This window comes from Juglans microcarpa x Juglans regia, chromosome 4D (assembly GCF_004785595.1).
Source record: "Juglans microcarpa x Juglans regia isolate MS1-56 chromosome 4D, Jm3101_v1.0, whole genome shotgun sequence".
Taxonomy (NCBI): domain Eukaryota; kingdom Viridiplantae; phylum Streptophyta; class Magnoliopsida; order Fagales; family Juglandaceae; genus Juglans; species Juglans microcarpa x Juglans regia.
Window position 1 is genome coordinate 25411815 of NC_054600.1, and position 21655 is coordinate 25433469.

Here is a 21655-nt window from a genome sequence, read left to right on the forward strand (position 1 = left end):
CAAGTGACATATTTTTTTTTTTTTTTTTTTAAGCAAGGCAAGGGACATTTGTTGGATTGCTTAGATTGCGGCTTAAGAATTAATTATAAATAAATTGTCGATTTTTTATATTAGATTGATTTATTGATTATTGAGAGTATCTCGTATATTTTTAGAATATTTTATTATTATTTAATATTTTATTATTAATTTTTATATATTTATTATTATTATTTAATATTTTATAGGTATTTTTTTATTATTTTTTAACTACTATTTATAGAATATTTTACTATTTAGACGTAATTTTAATATTTTTTTATATATTTTATATTATTTTTTAAATTGTTTTAATCTTTATTTTTTTTATTTTTAAAAAACTCAGATAAATAAATATTTGTTTTTGGAGTTTAAAAACATCACCTAAACCAAAAATATCCGCAGATTTTTTGGGGAGTTGAAATGAAGCTACGACTGGTCCGAACTGCCCCGAGTTACGTTCTAAAGACGCAACATAAACGAGGTACGAATGTGTCAATTCGCATTTTATTCCCAGTCGCAGTTGGTTACAATTATTGCCTATCTTGTGTCTTGCTTTTTTGGGAGTCCCGATAATACATTGGAGAAGTAAACCATCAATAAAAGCAAGGCAAGCGTTCCTTATCGTCTCCATTCGTTCCTGATTCTCCAATCTCCGTCGACAAAAAAGGCTCGGCAATGGTTGCAACTCCCTTCTATTGGGCGTCCTTGCTGCTCTTATTCTTGGGAGCGGCGGTAGCTGAGGTATGTGCTCCCTTTCTCTCTTCTCTCCCACCTACCCACCACCCTCTTAGGTCCTGATCCGATGAATCGTTTCTTGTTTAGAACTATTTTGATCCAACTTTCGCAGTTGAGTGATGTCAAAGTTAATTTAAATCGTATTACTAAAAGTTTCTTCCTCTTCTGTCCTGTCTTTTTTCTCCGTTTTCTACCGAATACTTCATCTGTGTTATCCGTCGACTACCCTGTCTCGTTTGCTTGCATAAATTTCATGGCCCGATTCCAAATTTCCAAGTTTACTGTTGCGATCTTTATCTTCTGTAATCATCAAGAATTATCCAAATTGGTGTTCATGACTTCTTACAGAAGAATTTATTCCTTGGAAAGCTCTTTTCAGAAGGGTATACTGTTGTGAATCGTATTAATTTACGAGTGGGAGGAAAAGTGATCCAAATTCTTTATGGGGCTTGCTTTAATTATTCTAAAATTCCTATTATTCCATAAGAGAACTTCGACTGGAAAGAGAAGCAAGCTGATGGTTGAATTGCACACCATTTGTAACGTAACAGTACAAAACCACCAGAATAATGGGATATGATTTTATATGACAGAGCTTAGCCATGGAAACACTTGTCGATGTGGCATACGGAATGGGTGTGGAAAACATGGTTACCCCAGTTACCCCGGGATCTGGGATTGGATAGTATAAATAGAAATTATATTTGCAATCGGGTAGTGTGTAAGCCTCATGCAATTCCTTTAGAAAAAGTGAGTAAATATGGAATCCATATAAAAAAAATTAATTTTTTAATAGTGGATCCCACTCTTTTGTAAAACGATTGCGCGGGACTTGCGCACTCCATGACTGTATGTAGCATTACTTTTTTAACTTGTTTTTCTCGGTCAATTTAGGGAACAACCGCAACATTATGTCCCAAAATAGAGCTATATGGAGCCCTTCCAAAGACCAATAATGGAGTCTACTAGATTAGCCACTGAGCCAAGGATGGGGCATACGTACCATCAGGCCATGATAGTACTTCAAGAATCTATGGAGCGAAAAACTCAATGCTCAAATGTTTCCAACTTTGCTCACAATAGGTTTGTAACTTTGGTGTTGCAAAGTGCCACAAATGTGACGGACTCAATTTGGGCAGCGGACGGGGCAAAAGTGTAGTAATACCTAAGATAGAAAGCAATCATTCTTATTTTTATTTTTATTTTTATATATATACTCATTTCGCTCAAGTGGTGAAAGCCTTGGTCTTGGGGTATCACTCATTTCTGTTGAGGAATAATTTCACGTTACCTGTGGATAAGGTTTTGGACATGTTTATAAGAAATGAACAATCTTCTCTTATAGAACCGATTTTATGAGATAAGTTAGGCCCATGAATTTATTCACCTTCAAGGTCCAAGGTTCAACACCTCATGGGTGCAAACAATCATTTGTGGTCACACCCCTTAGTGAAAAGCTAACGATTTAACCAATTCCGTGTAAGGAAACTTCCGAGGGTGCGGTGCACGGGACCGGAGTTTACTTTGCAGGGGTGGGTCCGAAAGGCCTTGCCTTGGAGAGGTTCTCCGACATAAAAAAAATATATGTATGTAATATATATATACATACATACTCATTTCACTAAACATGCAGCTAGACAAAGTTGTAGAATAATTTATTCTACTTGTGGATAAATGACTAGCAAAAAGAAAAAATTTATAACATACATAGTGCTTATTCAAGTTATTATGTTTATAGTTATAGCCTGGTCTTACACATCAAAAAAATTTATAGATTGATTTCACAAAAAGAATTTCTAACTCATAGAACGAGATTTAGGACTACCTAAAATATAGTCATTTATAAGTATCAATAAGGGAAGAAAAATACTGAGATTTTTGGTTTGCCAAATTAGTTTACTGGAATGAAAGAAAGCACACCACATTCAAATGAGTATTGTATTCTGGTAGCTCTGAGACAGCTTCCTAAGAACCCATTAAGAGTAGGAAAATGAGTACATTCTAGCTTGTTTCATTGTATGGGTATGCTTTGAACTGATTTTTTTTTTTTTCTCTATGTTTAAGTTTTGAAATCGCTATGTGAACATCTTTGTCATATTGTCTGCAGGTCAGTACAGCCGAACAAGTTCCAAGTATCAAACTTAACTCTCATATCCTTCAGGTATTTCCCTTACTTTCTGAGGACTCTCTCTCTCTCTCTCTCTCTGGTATGTACTAATAGAATAAATTAATGGAAAAATCTATGACTACCAACACCTTTGATTGGGTATTCAGTGCTTCTTCTGGAGTTTTTCAAACAAAAAAAACTGCCTTCTTACCTATTTATTTATAAAATTATGGCAATCGATTTTTTTTTTTGGGTGGAATTCAGAATATCTAAGTTTTGGCTCTAATATGGTCATTACAGGAGTCAATCATCAGAAAGATAAACGAAGACCCTGAGGCTGGATGGCAAGCTGCCATGAATTCTCGCTTCTCTAATTATACCGTGAGTCGTCAACTAGTGCAAAAAGTTTTGTGATTAAGTTTCTCCACTTTCTTTTATGTGCTTGACAAATTGCAAATTTTCTTTTCATTATAAGCTCATTATTTGCCAACTTTCTTCTCATGCACAGGTTGAGCAATTTAAGCACATTCTTGGAGTCAAACCAACACCTCGAAAGGATTTGCAAAGCACCCCTCTCATAACTCATCCAAAATCCTTAAAGTTGCCCAGTAGTTTTGATGCAAGAACTGCTTGGCCACAGTGTAGTACCATTGGAAGAATTCTAGGTTAGTAACCTGGTTGGTGCTCAAATTTTGTGATCTAGAGATTCTTTCAGAAGTCCTGATGGTTTCCTTTTTTGATATGTCAAATGCTGGACCCGATTTCATTATTAAAGATCAGGTAATTGTGTTTCAAATCCTTGCTTGATTATATCTCCTTACATTGAAGACTATTGAAAATTCCTAAAACTTCTGGTTTTGGTGATTCAGGGTCACTGTGGTTCTTGTTGGGCTTTTGGTGCTGTTGAATCACTATCAGATCGTTTTTGCATACACTATGGCGTGGTAACTTTAACATCTTATGTGAAGCGTTATGACTTCTCTTGTCAATTATAAATGCAACACACACACACATAGCTGCTACCATGGCATTCCATACTATAAACTACTTTAGTCTAGTGGCTTAGCATTCCACTCTTTGGGCAACCTGCTATGTGTATGTATGTACACACACACACACACACACACACACACACACACACAGCTGCTACCATGGCATTCCAGACTATAAACTACTTTAGTCTAGTAGCTTAGCATTCCACACTTTGGGCAACCAGCTATGTGTATGTATGTATTAATGAACTATTTTTGGGTAAATTCCTATATATGGTTTACTGCAGAACACATCTCTGTCTGCCAATGATCTTGTAGCATGCTGTGGCTTTATGTGTGGAAGTGGCTGCGATGGGGGCTATCCAATTTATGCATGGCGATACTTTGTCCACCATGGTGTTGTCACTGAAGAGGTAACATATTTTTGCTTGTACTTGTTGCCATGACTCTGTAGGGTCTCTCTCTCTCTCTCTCTCTCTCTCTCTCTCTCTCTGTGTGCACGCGCATGCGCCCGCTTAATTTTATATCATGAAATTTTGCCTGAATAAAGTTTCTTTGTTCCACTGGTTGTGTCCTCGTGGTCTGTGCTTAATGTAAAGAATTCCCATATGGCAGTGTGACCCGTACTTTGATAATACTGGCTGTTCCCACCCTGGCTGTGAGCCTGCATATCCCACTCCCAAGTGTGTTAGGAAATGCGTAGATAAGAACCAGCTGTGGAGGGATTCAAAGCGCTATAGTGCTAGTGCATATAGAATCAGTTCTGATCCCTACAGTATTATGGCAGAAGTTTACAAGAATGGACCAGTTGAGGTCTCCTTCACCGTTTATGAGGTAAAGAAAGTTCTTGCTTCATATTATTTGCTTAAACTTCTTTTGCATAATTCTTAACATTGTTGGTTCTTGTTTCTCTTCTTTTTAGTGTGGTAATAAGATAATTTATTCTCCTCTTGATAAGCATAAAAATAGAATTTTACTGGAAAAAATAAAATTGTACAAGAGTATCAAGACATATCTGAGTATCAAGACATAGCCACAACTGAATTGAAGCATGGGAAAAATGTCATTTGCACAGCCTTGTGCGTGCCTCTTGTCCCTACCATTGATTTTAATTAATGTTAACAATCAACAATGCAAATGAAAGGTGTGCGTAAGAGGTGTGCACCATTGGGTAACCATCACTATCCAGAATTTGGGAGAAAGGATGGGTCCAGAAGCGGACTACCCTAATATTCTCTCTGGAGCCTGGATTTCTCTTCCATAGATGGTGTATTGGGCTGATTGAGACTTTCATGGCCGATCTTAAACTTCTATTCAGAATACACATGCCAAGTAGACTCCTCATTCCCCTCAGCCACACCTCATCAATAGGAGATTTTTCTTGCTACGTTGTCTGAGTGAAGTTTGAGAAATTAAATTCAGAGATAACCTGATCTCTGCTGTAGCTTTCGTAGGCATTGCCTACTACCATTAAGCTGTCTGGCTTCTGCATCGATTGGCCGGCATCTTTAAATATGGCATTGATAGTGTATCCCCGCAAAAGTCCAGTGGTACATATGTATTGGTGTGATTTAATAGGTCTCTACCTCTCATCTGTCAGTTGTGCGATATAGACTTCCTGTCATTGAATTACTTATTTGCTGAGCTTGTAGAGTTCAGGTTGTTGTTAAAAAGCCATTGGAATCTTGATTTTTCCATCTCTAAAGGCAAATCTCAGTGGTATAGCAAGCACTTCTGAAGAAAGCAAGCAAAGTTGGAGCTTGTCACAAAAAAAAAAAAAAAAAAAAAAAAAAAAAAAAAAAAAAAAGCAAAGCTGGGAGCCATTTATTATGCTCCCCGGCATGCACTGTGAAGGCAGCTTGTTCAAACGGTTGAGCAAATGATCGGTTAAACTCCCCCCGGGAAAAAGAGAAAAGAAAAGAAAAAGTTAGCTTAAGAAGGCTGAAGGGGCAATACTGGTGTTTTCTCTAAAGCATGAAGTCCAAATACTCTTGTTATTGGTGGATTGGTTAGTATGAAACTCCTTCCTAATCCAGGTCACCCGCCTTTCAAGGTGGAATGCTTTGTAGGGTAGGCCAACTGAGTGCCCACCCATAAACCATAAAAATAAAAAAAAAATAAAAAAAAAAAGTTCAAACCTTTCTACACCTGTTCATCGATTTCTATTTGGACTGCCCTGAACAAAATGAATCGGGTTTATCAAGCCAGTACTTTTTATTCTTTCATTTTTTATGTTTTACAAAATGTTTGAAGATCATTTCCTGTTTATTTCTGTGTGAAAGATATATCCAGATACAGCCTTTAATCTTTCAGTAATTTCGCCTTTAGAGTAGGTTGTAAGAAAATGTACTATCTGACTGCTGGTTCGTTACACCATTTTACAGGACTTTGCTCACTACAAATCTGGAGTTTACAGACACATTTCAGGTGACGTAATGGGAGGTCATGCTGTAAAGTTAATTGGCTGGGGGACAACTGAGTCCGGGGATGACTATTGGGTATGTGAATATTTCTACGAGTCACCTTCAAGCTTTGATACTAGATTTGCAATGTTCATATTCTTATTTTTACTTGTATCTGTGGCAGATCCTTGCAAATCAGTGGAATAGAAGCTGGGGCGATGTATGTTCCTATCCAGTCATTCTCCGCCTTATGTGTGCATTCTCAAATTCTCAATGACTAATTGATTTTAATGGCAGGACGGGTACTTCATGATCCGAAGAGGGACAAACGAGTGCGGTATTGAAGATGATGTGGTTGCTGGTTTGCCTTCAACCAAAAATCTCATAAGAGAGGTTGCAAGCGAGGATGCTGTTGCAGATGTTTCAGCTTGAAAGAACGTTGTTTATCCGACAAGAACTTCTGCTTGCTGGCTGTTGTGAGCTGGAAGTGACAAAATATGGGTTAATTATGCCATCATGGTATCAAAATGATGGCAATCAGAAGCTGCTTGGGTGTGAGAATGGACAAAGATTATAGTTGGTTTGTACAATAATATTGACATCGGGGCTTCAAATCACCTATACGCAAAGAACAAGTTTATATTAATGCAATCACGATATTAGCACAATCCATATATAACCTGTTGATGATTTTTCCGGCGTGGCTGGAGACCAACAACACAGTCGAATGGTTCATGATGTTGGCTTGGGCATTTGTTAAGATTTATGGATATCCATATAATAAATAGTAAATGAAACATACCGTAAATAAAGAGAGATTTAGGGTATGTTTGGATTATCAACTTATTATTATAATTTTTTTAAATTTTAACATAATAATAATATTAAAAAATAATATTTTATTATCTCAATTTAATTTAATTCAATTCAACATCTAAATATAATTTTATTTGACATAAAAATATAAATTATAAAGTGTACATTTACAGTTATTTGGAGGCAAAATTTATTATATCGAGTGAGATTCCTTTGAGATGGTAGAAAAGTCTTTTTATTGTAGAGTCGTCAGATCTCTACATGTAGTAGTGGCCCTTCCTTTTATACAGGTATCGCTCATTACTCGGAAGAGTTGAATCGAGCACTTGACTTCTTTAATCTAATCTTTTAACATATATCATTAATTTTTTTTTATTCCACGTATTAACTTTTATAATATATCATTTATCAGTTTATTTATTTATTTTTATATTATTTAAATATTATATTTTTAAATATTTTTATTTATTTCAAATGTTATATTCTCTACACAGCATATATTTCAAATATTTTTCTATACATCATATATTTTGATATTTACAATATTTCTTTATATATAATGAACTATTTTAAATTACTTAAAAAAAGAGTAAAACGATAAAAAAATACATGCCTTTATTATTAACAATGTCAAAAATTTTGCATGCATAAAAGTCAAGACTATAAATAAAGTGCTAGAGAGTAGATGAGAGATAAGAGTGAGGCCTGTACAAAAGTGATTAAATAGTTAAAATGAAAATAAGATAAAAAAATAAATGAGGATGTAATGATAGAGAAATAATAAAAAATTATTTAGAGGAATGGATAGTTACTTCTACATATAGAAAATTTACTATAACTAAATGTAAAATAGAAATAGAATAGATGATGGAGTGCTCTTGCCATATATCATCCTCATCAGTTCAGTTTTCTTAACTTTATTTCTTTGTTTTTTTTCTTTCTTGGTAATAAGTCGGATGTTAATTAATTTCATATCCAACGAAATCTATGCTGCAAAAACTACTGCGATGGTGGTGATTGTTGTCGAGGATAAATCAATGGGTGATCGTTTTGTTCATCCTGAGGGACAAAATTTATTAGAAAAATGGTATGTGATGCACGTTGAAGTTGAGGCGTGTGGTATAGGTACAACGTACTAGGACCAACTTCTTGATACTTGTGACATTTAAAAATCTCCAAATGGCCCTGAGGATCCACGTTCACGTTGGAGAAGCCAAAGATTCTTTTTACTTATAATGATATAAAATGAATTATTAAAACAAGTTTTTAAAAGATATTTTTTAAAATAATATATGTAATTGAATTTAAAAATAAATCATTTTTCCTGTAAGTCAATAAATAAATTAATAATTATATATTTTTTTTAAAATTGTTAAAAAAAAACTACTGTTAAGATCTAATAGAACTCGACCCATGTTCAATTTACTCAACGTCTAATAATAGAAAATAAAAAAAGTAAAAAAAACCTCTTTATTCAAAATTAACAAGGATTAAAAATTCATGATGTTAGTTTTTATTTCGAAGAGTACTGATATATCTAATTATAATTTTACGTACAAGATTTATTTTTTTAAAAGTTAAATTTAAAAGAGTTATATTAAGTATAAACTTTAAATAGATAAATTTTATATAAATTTTTTTGTAAAAAAATAAATTATACTAATAAAAAATAATTTATTTCTTATACTTTTTTAAGTGAGATCTACGGATTTATATAAAATTTATCTATTTATAATTTATTCAAATTATTTCTCAAATTAAAATTTTACGTTAGTGCTATTATACGAGAAAGTAAATTTGTTATAAGCGTTGGCATTTTTATTTTTTCTTTTGTTTTATATTGAGAGGGTTTTGTGGCACGAGAGTGGCCAACAGGGAAGCAGATGTTGGGGAAGAAGACAAAGACATGTGGCGTTGCCGCGTTGGCTTCGGATTCGGTAAATTACTAAATTCATCCGTTCGCCATTTTCTCAACAGCACTCCACAGCCATGAGTCTTCTTCTCGCCGCTGGTCAGCCGTTCTCTTTGTGCCCGTGCGGTTCGGTTCGTAAGGAAATCTATAGTAGAGGCGGAGTAAGAAGATTGATTCGAATCCGAGCAGCTTTGGTGGAGGCGACGCCGAGAACCGTGCCTGCGCTGAGAAATGGGGCTGGGGATGGGGCCGCCTCCGGGCTGGTCTTTCGAGGGAACCGAGCGGAGGATCTGCAGGCCGAGGCAAGGGCCATGGCTCGTGCCGTCAATGCCTCCGTCTATAGTCCCGAGCTTCTTGCCCTCAAATACGGCTCTCGCCCATTCAAGGTTGTTCTTGTTTCTTGTTTCTTTTTTCGATTTCGCCATTAAAGGTTATCTGATTGATTATTCGTATTCACTGTGGTTAGGTACTGCGGAGGACTCTGCAAATTTTCATTGCGCTTGGTTCGTTCGGCTTAAAACTGTTGGTCGACGAAAGGAATGGCCAGCTCGATCTGAATAAGAGAATTAGGGCCGTGGAGCTGAGAAGAATCTTCACCCGACTGGGCCCTACTTTTGTCAAACTCGGTCAGGGTTTGTCGACCAGGCCCGACCTCTGCCCGCCCGAGTATCTTGAGGAGCTCTCTGAACTTCAAGTATATAGTCTTCTTCGTTATCCAATATCTCCGTCGCCCTACAATACTTTCCCTGCAATAACCTGCTTCTCTTTCCTTGTTTTTCGTATCGTTGTTGTTGTTGTTATTTTGGTGTTTGGAAAGGAGACCTAGGTGTTGGGCTGTTGGCTTTGCTACTACCACGTCACAAGTTTTGTTATTCTCTATTTCATCTACGGGCTCAAAAAATTCACGACATCAACTGGTGTTGGTTGGTTCTATTAGGTGGTTAGCTCAAATGCGGATATGCATTGACCTTAATATCTTGATGTAACGCCATTGAGTCCAAGTCTTGAAATGATTCATTTTTTTGTTATGAAATCGTATGTCATGGTTTCTCGTCTACAACTACAAGCATATATGCAGAGCTTTGTTTCAGATGCTAAGACAAATATCACTCTCATTGTGATTGAGCAGGATGCTTTACCGACATTCCCAGATGATGAGGCATTTTCGTGCATCGAGAGGGAGCTGGGATTACCACTTGAATCCATATTCTCATCCATATCTCCATCTCCAATTGCGGCTGCAAGTTTAGGTCAAGTTTATAAAGCCCAACTGAAGTATTCTGGGCATGTTGTTGCGGTAAAGGTGCAACGCCCTGGTATTGAAGAAGCTATCGGACTTGATTTCTACCTGATAAGAGCTCTAGGATTTCTAATCAATAAATATGTTGACATAATCTCCAGTGATGTTGTTGCGCTTATTGATGAATTTGCACGCAGAGTTTATCAAGAGCTCAACTATGTACAGGTTAGTTTTCTTAACAATATTTCTGCACTACAAAAAGCATGCATGCTGTCGGAATTGGGGCATCAGGTCACTTAAGCCTTAAATATCGTACTTGTACGAGATTCTTTGGGGTTTGAATGTTAATTTGACAGGTCCCTGCAGGAGGGGCAGAATGCAAGGAGGTTTAAGAAATTGTATGCAGACAAGGAAGATGTCCTTGTCCCAGATATTTTCTGGAATTACACAAGCGGCAAAGTATTGACAATGGAGTGGGTTGATGGAGTCAAATTAAATGAGCAAGAGGCCATTGAGAGACAAGGGTTGAGGGTTTTGGATGTGGTGAACACCGGTATACAATGCAGCCTCAGACAGCTGCTTGAATATGGTTATTTTCATGCAGATCCTCATCCTGGTAATCTCTTAGCAACACCTGATGGAAAGCTTGCTTTTCTTGACTTTGGAATGATGAGTGAGACTCCAGAAGCAGCAAGATCTGCTATCATCGGTCATGTTGTTCACATGGTCAATCGAGATTATGAAGCTATGGCTCGTGATTACTATGCTCTTGATTTCTTGTCACCTGATGTAGACGTTTCTCCAATTGTGCCGGCACTTCGAGACTTCTTTGACGGTGCACTTAATTCAACTGTGAGTGAACTAAACTTCAAAACAATAGTGGATGGTCTGGGTGCTGTTCTATATCAATATCCATTTAATGGTGAGTCGATATGGTTGTTATGAATGATTTTCAAGTAGTAATCTGCAAGCTTCTTTTCATCTGTATGATTACAGCAGATTTGGGAAATGGTCCCTGATTGGTTGTTAAGTAGCCAATTAATGTGGTGGATCTTGCAACTGAATTGGTAGTGATTTAGTTGTTATTTATATTTGTATGAAGGGTTAGATGTAGTGGGTCTGTGCTCCATTATGTTGATTCCTTGGCCTTGACTATAATTGTTATAAAACAAAGTAGAAGATTGATTTCTTTGAGTTCAGAATCTATCTTCTGCAATCCCAGAATGTTATAGCTGTACAGCCATAAAGAACTTGAAGCTTTCCTCACTACTTTTTTGCTGATTTTGATGGCTTGGCTTATTAATGCAGTTCCAGCATATTATGCATTGATATTGAGGTCACTTACTGTTCTGGAAGGTTTAGCACTTTACGCTGATCCTAATTTCAAGGTGCTGGCAGCATCATATCCATACTTTGCTAAAAGGCTTCTAACAGATTCTAACCCATATCTCAGAGATGCTCTTGTTGAGCTGCTTTTCAAGGATGGGAAATTTAGGTATGGCTTTTGTTCCTATATTATGTTTATACTTCTTCTTGTTTGAGTTGGATACTGTATGGTGTTAAAGATTCCCACTTGAAGACTAGCTTATTTTTTTTCTTCATTGCAGGTGGAACAGACTTGAAAATCTACTGGAACAGGGAAGAAAAGATAGAGACTTTTCTGCAAAAGAGGCTTTGCAACCAGTGTTGAAGCTATTGTTGGGTCCGGACGGTGAAGGGCTACGGGGTTTAGTTACTAAAGAGGCCATCCGTGTTACTGAAGCTTTTGCTTTAGGCACGGTAATTGATACATACAATTCTATCCCTGATCTTCCAAGGAGTCTAATATTTAATGGCAATGCAACTGGACCTCTAATGATGAGTAACGTCGAAAAGGAAAGCATGATAGGACTTCGAGATCAAGTTTCAAGGATCTGGGGACTTCTGCAATCCTCGGAACAGTTTGATCCAGCTGTTTTGCAGCCTATTTTACTGGTAAGAACCATTGTTTGCTGCATGATTATCTTTTTCTCTATCCTTTCTAGGTTTGGGAGGGCATAATATTGAGAAATAATTGCATCATAAGTATCAGAACGGCTGAAAAGGGTGATACTTGCTCTAGAACACACTAATGATAGAAGATAACAAATCCCAATATTTTGGAGCTTCCACAATTAAATGTAAGATACAAAGCAATTCCTATCACTTATATCTGGTGAGATTAATGGTTCTCTATTTGTATTACCGTAAACCTCTTCATGCTATTTGTTAGCTTTGTCCTCAGCACAGTCTCCAGGTTTCAATTATCTTCCATTGCGAAATTTATTCAGTAAATTGACAGATCTAATATGGAAAGGAATTAAAGAATGCACAACACCAATGATGTATTGAAATCCCAGACAAAAAAAAATGATACTTGCTTTTATAAAAATTTATTTTACTTGAGAAAGCTCAAGTTATTTATATTCGTTTCTAAGGGTAATTGTTGAAAAATACATGAGCAGGTCCTTCAACAACCCGAAGCACGCAGTCTAGGTGGGCGCATTATTGGTGGGATCACTCAACGTCTTGCCGCCCGCTTACTGCAACAAGTACTCCGAGTTCCAGCAGCTGGTTCTGCTCCAACCTTGTGACAATTGCAACTGTTTTTGGGTAAGCTAGAAGATGTGCCTTGTAAATTTCTTGTCAACAGTGATTTGAAAAAAAAAATGCTTACTGTAATCTTCTTCCCCTACATTTTCATCGATTGTTAAAATGAAAAAGGTAAAACTAAATCACTTTTGGAATTTATACATGTATATTGGATTTAACAGAGAAGTCGTCCAGATTTCTTTTAAATTGTGAACGAATTCCATGGTTTCCCCTACGATCGATCAGTTTTTTTTTTTTTTTGTGCTCCGAGGTTTTTCATGTTTGCAACATATCCATTGCAGTTACTCAAAAAGAAATTGTACATTAGACAGTAACTAGAGTTTAGTCATTTCATTGCTTATATTGGATAACTAGTTAATAAAATTATTTTATATTAACATTTAAACAAGTTTCAGTTAAAAACATGCTTAAGAAGGCTAAAGACTTGTCTTGATTGGCATCGATGTGGATGATAGAGCATGTCCTATGCCAAATTCGCAATCCTCAATTCTGACCAGAAATTACATTACAATTGAGGAAATAAATAAATGTACGAAAAATGCTGGTATAACTCTCAAATGTGTTCACCAAATATATCTATTCACATTTTTTTATTTTTTTTTATTTTTCTTAATGATTAAAGAATTGACTATTAATGAATTTGTATTTTTTTTAATAGTTAAGAATGTTTAAAAAATGTTTAAAAGAAAAAGAACGTGCTTATAACAAACCGAGTTACCAATAATATTCGGTAATCAGGTATACCCGGTCCAAGCAGCCCTGTTCTAAGTTTTACATTAATTTTTTTAGAAAGTAAAAAAATATCCTACCCTTGTCGATATGAATATATAGAGGCATGTTTTTAAGCTAATAAACTGGATTATGTTTAAATGTCCCAAGCATGCCATTTCTATGTTGGTGGCGGATCTGGCAAGTTTTGGCACTTTGCTAAGCAGCAATATCAAGCGAATCTTTACTTGATCATTAGCTGAATAATTATTTGAGAGACCATCTAATTAAGTTCATTTATAATCATCTTCACAAATATTTTCATATCCTCTAAGTTAATAACATCATTAATACAGAAACAGGATGAGTCAACAGATGTAAAGGTGTATAACGCTATTCTTAAATAATATGTTTTTTTAAACAAACCGCACAAGGTCAAGCAAGTAACATGAAGGTAACAGTTTTAAACAATAATTACAAATGATACATCAACCTGAAATTAAATCATGAGAGCCATTTCTCAAATCTGATGTTGGTTCATCTCTTAATTAAAACAGTTTTGAATCATATCCTCCACTCATATTGTCCCAAGTAACACAGTCAGCAGACACCACGAAATGAAACTTGACGGGGGAAAGGAGAACAGGAGGGAAAAAAAAAAGTGTCAGAAAGTAGCACCAGGTCACACATACCTTCCTTATTTGTGCTGGGAGGAATGGCCTCCCGAAATATTGCAGCAGGCACGTTGGGCACATTAGCAGGTCTACTCCATTTTGGTGTCCATCCGCCCTACGACTATAGTGGCAATGTGTCCATCATGGTTCTATAATCTATATAACTATTTACCACATGGACGGAGTTATCCCCTTTTCTGGAGTAAAGTGGTCATTTCACCAAGTTCAATATAGCTTTCTGGCTTTTATGTGCCAGCATCATGTATAGCTTGACAAGCTCCTCCTTAATCATGAAAAGTACAGAAGCTGCAAAAACACTCTGCACTATCTTAGTGCTCATTCCCTTGTAAAAGGCAGGCAAGCCTTCATAGCGGATCATTTTAATGATCGCATCAAGAGTACCTGTGCAGCAAAGATACTGGTTAAAACTTTGCACATCAATGAAATTGATTGTTTGATTAAATTAAAATTCAGAGAAAAGTAGAAACAGCATATTTCTTGGAGTTGAAACAACTCAGAAGGATAACTCATCAGTTAATTCTCTCACTCTCTATATTAGAACAGAAGTAACTACAAGGTGTAAAGTGAACACAAAAGAAGGAACTCACTGGAATCCAATGAAACAGGAAAGAAATTTGCAAATAATACAAACAGAAGCAATGTCTAATTAGCATATGGGCTAGTCAGCAATGCAAGAGTAGATAAGGTTTTCGTGTGTCTAATAGACCCATGTTGAAGACTAAGTTCAAAGCTTGAAGATGAAACTGACGCTCTCATTTCACTGACCAAATGGTATATATACAGTTATTCTGATAAAATTAAGGGCATCTTTGGAATTAAAGGAATTCTTATCAAGGCTTCAACAGAACATCTAATTTCTGGGGTAGTTCAACGGAGCACAACTGTCATGACTTGCTGATCTTGAGGAAAATAAATTTTCATAGAAGTAAACAAGAATGTTCTCATGATACTATTATTACTAAAACCCTAGAGGAGATCATTCTAATTTATAACCCCCTATCCTTAAAAAAAGGTAGTCACAAGAAACAGCACAATGATTTGGCATAACCTCTATTTTGACTCACAAGAGAAAGGAGGGAGAGGGTATCCGATAATCTGAATCTTTCCAACAAGGCATCAGACTAGACATCACGTGAGAAGAAGCCAAAACAAAGCAACTGACAAAACTAGAATTGATTGTCAGATTCAAAGGTTCTTATTTCTGCTCTGCTTAGTCGCTTGCGGAGTATATTTTTACACAGGCATCAAACTAATCTATTAGGCCAATTTTGTGCAATCCATTTATTGACTAGGATAGGCCATGATGGTCCAAACAACTTGCTGATGCAAGCACGAGAAGAAATGCTTAATTCAGCAAACAAATTGGGAAAGAAATTTGTAAGATTCTAAGTGACCCAATGTCCAAGAAAAGAAAAACCCAATTTTATGCAAAAATTAAAGACAAAATTGACTTGCCTTGCCTCTCCTCTTCCAGATTTAAATCCAAACTGACCAATACATGATATAGGGAATGCACCAGAGTATATATACACACAAACTGATAATATGAAAAATCAAAGTCACCCGGTTTTCATACTAACATCTCTGGCAAAATTTGAAAATAAGTTTACCACCTGACAAGAATCACAATTCATCATTCACGTTGGCATATTGTTTTATGAGGTCCAGGCTAACAAATGCAAATGTTATGAGGATAATAATGAGGATGAGGATAAAATACTGATAAATTTTAGAAAACTGAAAACCTGAGTATCTTAATGAGATATTCCCACCAATCTCCTGCTTTGCTTGCAGCCTTGACTGTATAGTCATTCAAAGTGAAAAAATCAAGATGCAGATTCAAAAAGAACATATAGTCTGGCAAAAGCATACTAAGTTGGATGCAAAGAAATCACTCCATCAAAAAGCTTAACATATGGATTCATCTTTTGATAGACAAGCCAAATTGACAGGTAAGAGCACTAGTAGTGGCCTAGATAAAGTTTGGCCAAATTTTGACTAGGAAATTCACTTTTATAAATTTAGCTAGTCACTTTTCAACAACACCAAATAACAAACTCTCCAAATCTATCACTATTATATTAAAATATTGATTTTGGTATTTTAATTTAAATATTGTAATTGGAATATTTATTCATTATTAAAAAAATACATATTAATTTTCTAACATTCATATTATTCCAACAAATATAATTTTTTAACGGTTTTTTTTTACAACGGCCATATTCTTCCAATGGATATATTTTTCCACTATATTTCTCTATTGGCTATATTTCTCCAACGGTTATATTCTTCCACTATAAAACATAACATTTCCTCAACAATTGCATTCACTTTGAGTGAAGTTTCTCTGCAAAATCTTTTTTTTTTTTTTTGTTCATTTTCTCCCAATGGATCATTTGCTTTTTCACAAAATGGCACTTATCAATTCAGATTCAAAACACAGAGTAAATTTACTAGAAAAAAGAAGGCAAGAGTAAAAGAAAAAAGAAGGCAAGAGTAAAGGACCCAGTGTAGGTGGAGGCACAGCTCAAGCGTATTGGAAGGGTACAAAAGGATATCTTCAAACCTACAAGTAAGATCTAAGAAATGTGATGGCACCATTTCTGGAGTTTTTGTGCGCTTTGGCGCACGATGAATACAAGCGGGAAGGGATATTTTATGGCCAAAATATGATTTGGCCAGCAACTTGGGCTGGCCAGATTTGGCCAGTGAGTTTGGTGTTGGTTAAAAATACTGTACATTTGTTGACTACAGCTGTTTCACTATTAGTGCTCTAAGTACTACAAATTAAACAAGAACACTGAACATGTTGAGAGTTCTTAACCAATACGATATAAGATGATAAGATAGAGAAGTCAGTCACTTCACTTGAGCAAACTGTTTATGAAGCATTTGTTTCTTTTTCCACTCAAGAGAGTAAGAAAGCAGGCTAGAATTTACTTACCTTGACAACTAACAAGGGATATGTTGCAAGAGTTGCACCCAGCTTTGCCACGGCCCCCGATAGGAAAACCTTTTCACAAGAGAATTAAAAAATTTGGGGGGGTTGGGGGGGGGGGGGGGGGGGGAGAGAGAGAGAGATAGAAAGAAAGAAAGAGATTTAGGACTGTCCACAGAAAATCATGAAATTCTTATTGCCATTAAAAATGTCAGAAAACTAGCAAAAGATTGTAAGTGTTTTCCGACTATCATTTGAAAGGGATCTTATACCTCCAAAGAAGTTATGTTTTTTGATCCCTGCTTGTTTGCAGCACGCTTTCTTCTTAGATGCTTTAACAAGCTTTCATAAATCGTGAATTGAATTGAAGGATTGCACACCTGGGAATGGGATTACTTGATTATGTCAGAAGTAATTCAATCATGCATGACAAGTTGATTCAATTATCAATAAAGGCTAACCATTATAAGTGTTGGAACAATTCCTTTCCAGAATCCAGCAATTCCTGCTTCATTGTAAACCTCGCATGCCTGCCCAGCAATGCATGCACATGGACTGGTGATGAGAAGCAAATACATAAATCACAAAAAATCAAAAGCACTAAAACAATGAGGACAGGTTAAACAAGATGTTAAGAATTTGGAGTTTACAGCTTAAATAAATGGCAGACATGAGAGAGAGAGAGAGAGAGAGAGATTCCTCTTCACTAGAAACACAGTCCTAAATAAAATATCTAACCAACACTTCATTTGTTATCATTATATTTCTCAAATTATAAATGGAGAAGAATTATCACATGCCACTTACGCTCAATGAATTTCATATTTAAAATGTTCTCCAGGACATTTTCATGTCAAAGATATGGTCGATAGCAAGCTGACAACATTATGGTTTATGAGACATCAACATATTCATTTTATTCCACCGGATATTTACTTCAAATTTGTTTAAACTGTATTCACCATATCATGCAATTTAATTAGTCGACATCAGTATCAGTTCATGATAACCACATTTCAATTTTCTTATTGACAGTTACAATCTTCACAGACTAACCATATAAATCTTCCTTGGGAGATATTATTAACTCAACTTTTGGAAATTTAGGCCCTTGCCCACGTTGATGTTAAGTGAAAGAGTTAACTGCTCCGCTAAGTCATATGAATATCATTTTTATATTTTTAAGACCTATTATAAGGCCCAATTAATCACTGGTCAATTTATGTGAACAAAGTTAGAACTCATAGATTTCAGGCTAAGAGCTTGAAACTGACTGTAAAGCTTGTGAGCAAAGCAAGGTTGTCAGATGACTCCATTTCATTGTTGGTACTTTGCAAATTATATTTCAAGATGCAGCTATTCTTCCTGTTCACCATAATACTGCGACAAAATCTGCCTACTCATTGGTGAAACTTAAACCAATCCAAAACAAATTACTTCAGCACTGGCAGAGGTAATATTAATTTCCATTTGGCATATTTGAAGTGTGTTCTTAGAGTAGATCACAGTGAATTGATGTAAAAGCAACCGTAAATCCAAAACATGAGTTATCTTGCGAGCAAAACCCAAAAAAGGGACAAATGGTGAGGAAGAACCAACCGCATGCAGAGTGCCATATGGACGAGGTTTTTCTGAATCAAGTTCAGCCAATTTATCTGACAAAGTTGAATCTACTAAACTTCTTTCAGACGCTTCCCTCAATAGAGCCTCCCTCCTCTCCTCCATAATCTTTCTTTCAGCTTGAGTGTGTGTCTAAACAATATTAGGAAAGGGGGGGGGGGGGGGGGGGGGGGGGGGGGGGGGGGGAGAGAGGGAGAGAAAGAGAGAGAACCCGGAATCAGCCATTGTAAAGAATTAAAATGCTTATAGGGAAGGATAATTTTCAATTGAAGCATCTAAAGGTTTAATGAAATACTCCCTATATCCATCATTATGTATATATGTGTACATTCATATGCATCTCTACGCATGCATATGTTGTGTTAGCATGCGTGTTTCTGTGTCTTGTGTGTCTACAATGTGTTTGCACGCATGTTTCTGTGACTTGTGTAAGAAGGGCCTTGTACATGCAAAAAAAAAAAAAAAAAAAAGATGAACAAACAGGGTTTCCATGATTCAAACAGAAGATCTATAGGTTGAACAGGCTATATGACACACACACTGTAATGACTCAGGGAAAAGCTAGCCACATCTGTCATCTATGCCATTACCGCGGAAAAAAAAACAGTCAATTGGAAGCTTCCCTAGATTCAATTATGAATCCCAGTTTCATACAAAAATCACTTGCACTTAAAAAAGATTGACAGTGGTGCCATTAGTCATGGATCACTGAACTGAGAAAAAAACATCAGTAAGCATTTCTTTCAGCCATCACGTTGCAAAGATGCAGACACATTCTGTTTCTTTCAGAAGTAAAGTAACAATAAAACAATGAAAAAAATATGCAAATAGTTATCAGCAGCATAACCATACTATTTTGCTCGTATATAACTTTTTATTACTAATTGACACATACAGTAATAGAGTTAGATTTTTGAGAAACTAAATGCAAACCCCTTCAATAAGGATTTAACTAAAAGCATTAGAAACTGAAAAGAAGCAAAGTGTACACTAAAAAATGCAAAGGCACCTGCATACGAGTCACAAGAACCCATATAGGATTTGTGAACAACACGTTTAAGGAGCTGCAAGATAGAACATTTTCAGAAGTTATTACTCGAAAGTAAAACTGATTCATAATAAATAAGGAGGGAACTACATCTACCTGTTTACACTAAATCCTGACTTCAACTATCACTCATGTGATAGCCAGACAGGGACTGATAAACCCCCAGCCATGGCTTAACAAAGCTTTCATATGAACCTCCAAAGTCCCTCAACATGTAATTACTATGAAAATAAAGTAATGTTTAAGGCTAACAATGGACTCTTTACCCAGCAATAGCTGCAACAACAAGCCAAGAGAGCATGCCAACAGTACCATCGCCATGTCCTTTGTCTCTACGAGCAGCTGCAATGGCCTCTGCCCTGTTTTTGAAGACCTGATAAAAATAGTAATAAACCCCCTGGCAGTACAAAAAGGAAGCAGTTAGATATAGGCAGAAGAATCTAGTGTCAGAGACAACCTGATTAGCTAATGGACATAGATACCACTTGTGCTGATAAAGGTATGAGTAGGTCAACCACAATGCTTCTTTTGCATGGTCCGGGATATGGTACAATGAGAAATACGAATGAAGAAGGGCGTTTTCTTTCTCTTATGTGTCAACACTATTCATGTGGATGAAGACATACATGCAAGGCCTGAAAACCAGACACACATGATAATACTGGTCAATGGCAATACCCTTCTGGACAAGGATTTAGTCATTTTAACCACTGTCATGTCATCGATATATTGTTTTATGATGCTCTAGACTTTTCATTTGAACCAATCGAAGAGGCGCACGTAATTCTAGCAATATATCATCGTCCCAACTAAAACTTAACAGGGGATTTTGTCATTTATGCATTCCTTTCTATGGTATTTAGAAATAAATGAGTAAAAGGCCATAAAACAAAGATAAAATATAGTAATCGATAAAAAAAAATGAGTAAGTAAAGGAAAGAATAATGAGCCAACTTGCGAAGCAGCGGTTCCGAGCAGAGACGGCTTAAGACCACTATAAAGTCCTCCCCAACCTTCGGTTCTTATGACCTGATATCCATCCAACCAAAAAAAAATTGGGGAAACTTTCGTCCGTTTGTTCGAAAGAAGGAATGAAAGAAAAATAAAAAAGAAAACAGAAAAGAAACCTGGATGATTTGAAGAAGAGTGTTAGTGGGACGAGCAACTTCATGGCGTTTGGAAGTGGGCAAACTCCCATCGGAATTGCGTAAGCCTTTCTTGGCTACTCTCTCAGTTTGTTGACGCGTATTCACCTGCAAGCAAACAGAATCACATCCTTCAGACGAGCTGAGAATCGAATTCCAAAGAAACAAAAAAAGGAAGAACGGCGAGAACTACAACGGTGCAGAACAAGAGGGAGGTAGGAGAGTGGGATTTGGTACCGTTTGGAGGGGATAAGTAATGATCTGAGCGATGATTCCACCTCCAGCTCCGGCGAGCCCATTCGCCACTGCGTTCGACATCGCTCAATTATTCACTCAAAATCAGTCGCTGCTCCCAAAAACTTGGAGCCCTGCTTCGTAAAACCTACCTATGCGGTATCGGTACTTGTTATATCCATTTCCTAATGTTCACTTCTTTTATTTTCTTTTTCCGCATAATTAAAAGGCGCAAGCAGCTGAGTGACTTTGGCGGTAACTATCGTAAGTTTTGAGTTTGGAAAAAACATTTCTTCAGACCTCGTGGGAGCAGTGATATTGAATTGGTTATTTTTATTCAAAACTTAAAATTTATATTGAATTAGTTATCACACTCTTTATAATAATAAAATATTATTATTTTATATT

The 21655-nt window shown here is 36.2% G+C and overlaps 3 protein-coding genes across 4 annotated transcripts; 2 read left to right on the forward strand and 1 right to left on the reverse strand.

The window, feature by feature from the left end:
* Positions 1-572: 572 nt before the first annotated feature.
* LOC121259913 (cathepsin B-like protease 3) lies at positions 573-6925 on the forward strand. The gene is made up of 11 exons (XM_041161720.1): positions 573-762; positions 2864-2917; positions 3164-3244; positions 3372-3528; positions 3639-3643; positions 3733-3807; positions 4143-4268; positions 4471-4689; positions 6240-6353; positions 6442-6477; positions 6555-6925. Exons 1-11 carry the CDS (start codon positions 697-699, stop codon positions 6687-6689), a joined length of 1068 nt encoding a protein of 355 aa, XP_041017654.1. The 5' UTR covers positions 573-696; the 3' UTR covers positions 6690-6925.
* Positions 6926-8957: 2032 nt separating this feature from the next.
* LOC121259906 (protein ACTIVITY OF BC1 COMPLEX KINASE 3, chloroplastic) lies at positions 8958-13042 on the forward strand. The gene is made up of 7 exons (XM_041161710.1): positions 8958-9371; positions 9452-9679; positions 10115-10450; positions 10592-11147; positions 11534-11720; positions 11833-12199; positions 12709-13042. Exons 1-7 carry the CDS (start codon positions 9063-9065, stop codon positions 12835-12837), a joined length of 2112 nt encoding a protein of 703 aa, XP_041017644.1. The 5' UTR covers positions 8958-9062; the 3' UTR covers positions 12838-13042.
* Positions 13043-13928: 886 nt separating this feature from the next.
* Positions 13929-21435, reverse strand: LOC121260833 (peroxisomal nicotinamide adenine dinucleotide carrier-like). Of its 2 annotated transcripts, none has more exons than XM_041162874.1 (11): positions 21251-21435; positions 20996-21121; positions 20823-20897; positions 20135-20265; positions 19830-19884; positions 18800-18952; positions 17662-17730; positions 17473-17580; positions 17207-17275; positions 16005-16059; positions 13929-14640 (listed from the first exon to the last, which is right to left on the reverse strand). In XM_041162874.1, the coding sequence occupies exons 1-11, from the start codon at positions 21329-21331 to the stop codon at positions 14450-14452; spliced, it is 1113 nt and encodes a 370-aa protein (XP_041018808.1). In that variant the 5' UTR covers positions 21332-21435; the 3' UTR covers positions 13929-14449. The 2 variants fall into 2 exon arrangements, with proteins under 2 accessions (XP_041018808.1, XP_041018809.1); XM_041162875.1 differs by having other exon boundaries at positions 14497-14656.
* Positions 21436-21655: the final 220 nt, after the last annotated feature.

Coding starts and splice junctions, on each gene's coding strand:
- LOC121259913 (XM_041161720.1), top strand. CDS start 697: ATGGTTGCAACTCCCTTCTATTGGGCGTCCTTGCTGCTCTTATTCTTG. Junction 763..2,863: donor TGGGAGCGGCGGTAGCTGAG/GTATGTGCTCCC, acceptor TATTGTCTGCAG/GTCAGTACAGCCGAACAAGT. Junction 3,245..3,371: donor CTCGCTTCTCTAATTATACC/GTGAGTCGTCAA, acceptor TCTCATGCACAG/GTTGAGCAATTTAAGCACAT.
- LOC121259906 (XM_041161710.1), top strand. CDS start 9,063: ATGAGTCTTCTTCTCGCCGCTGGTCAGCCGTTCTCTTTGTGCCCGTGC. Junction 9,372..9,451: donor ACGGCTCTCGCCCATTCAAG/GTTGTTCTTGTT, acceptor CACTGTGGTTAG/GTACTGCGGAGGACTCTGCA. Junction 12,200..12,708: donor TTTTGCAGCCTATTTTACTG/GTAAGAACCATT, acceptor ATACATGAGCAG/GTCCTTCAACAACCCGAAGC.
- LOC121260833 (XM_041162874.1), bottom strand. CDS start 21,331: ATGTCGAACGCAGTGGCGAATGGGCTCGCCGGAGCTGGAGGTGGAATC. Junction 18,953..19,829: donor TTCTTGTGACTCGTATGCAG/GTGCCTTTGCAT, acceptor AATATTGTTTAG/ACACACACTCAAGCTGAAAG. Junction 17,581..17,661: donor TTGTTCCAACACTTATAATG/GTTAGCCTTTAT, acceptor TCCCATTCCCAG/GTGTGCAATCCTTCAATTCA.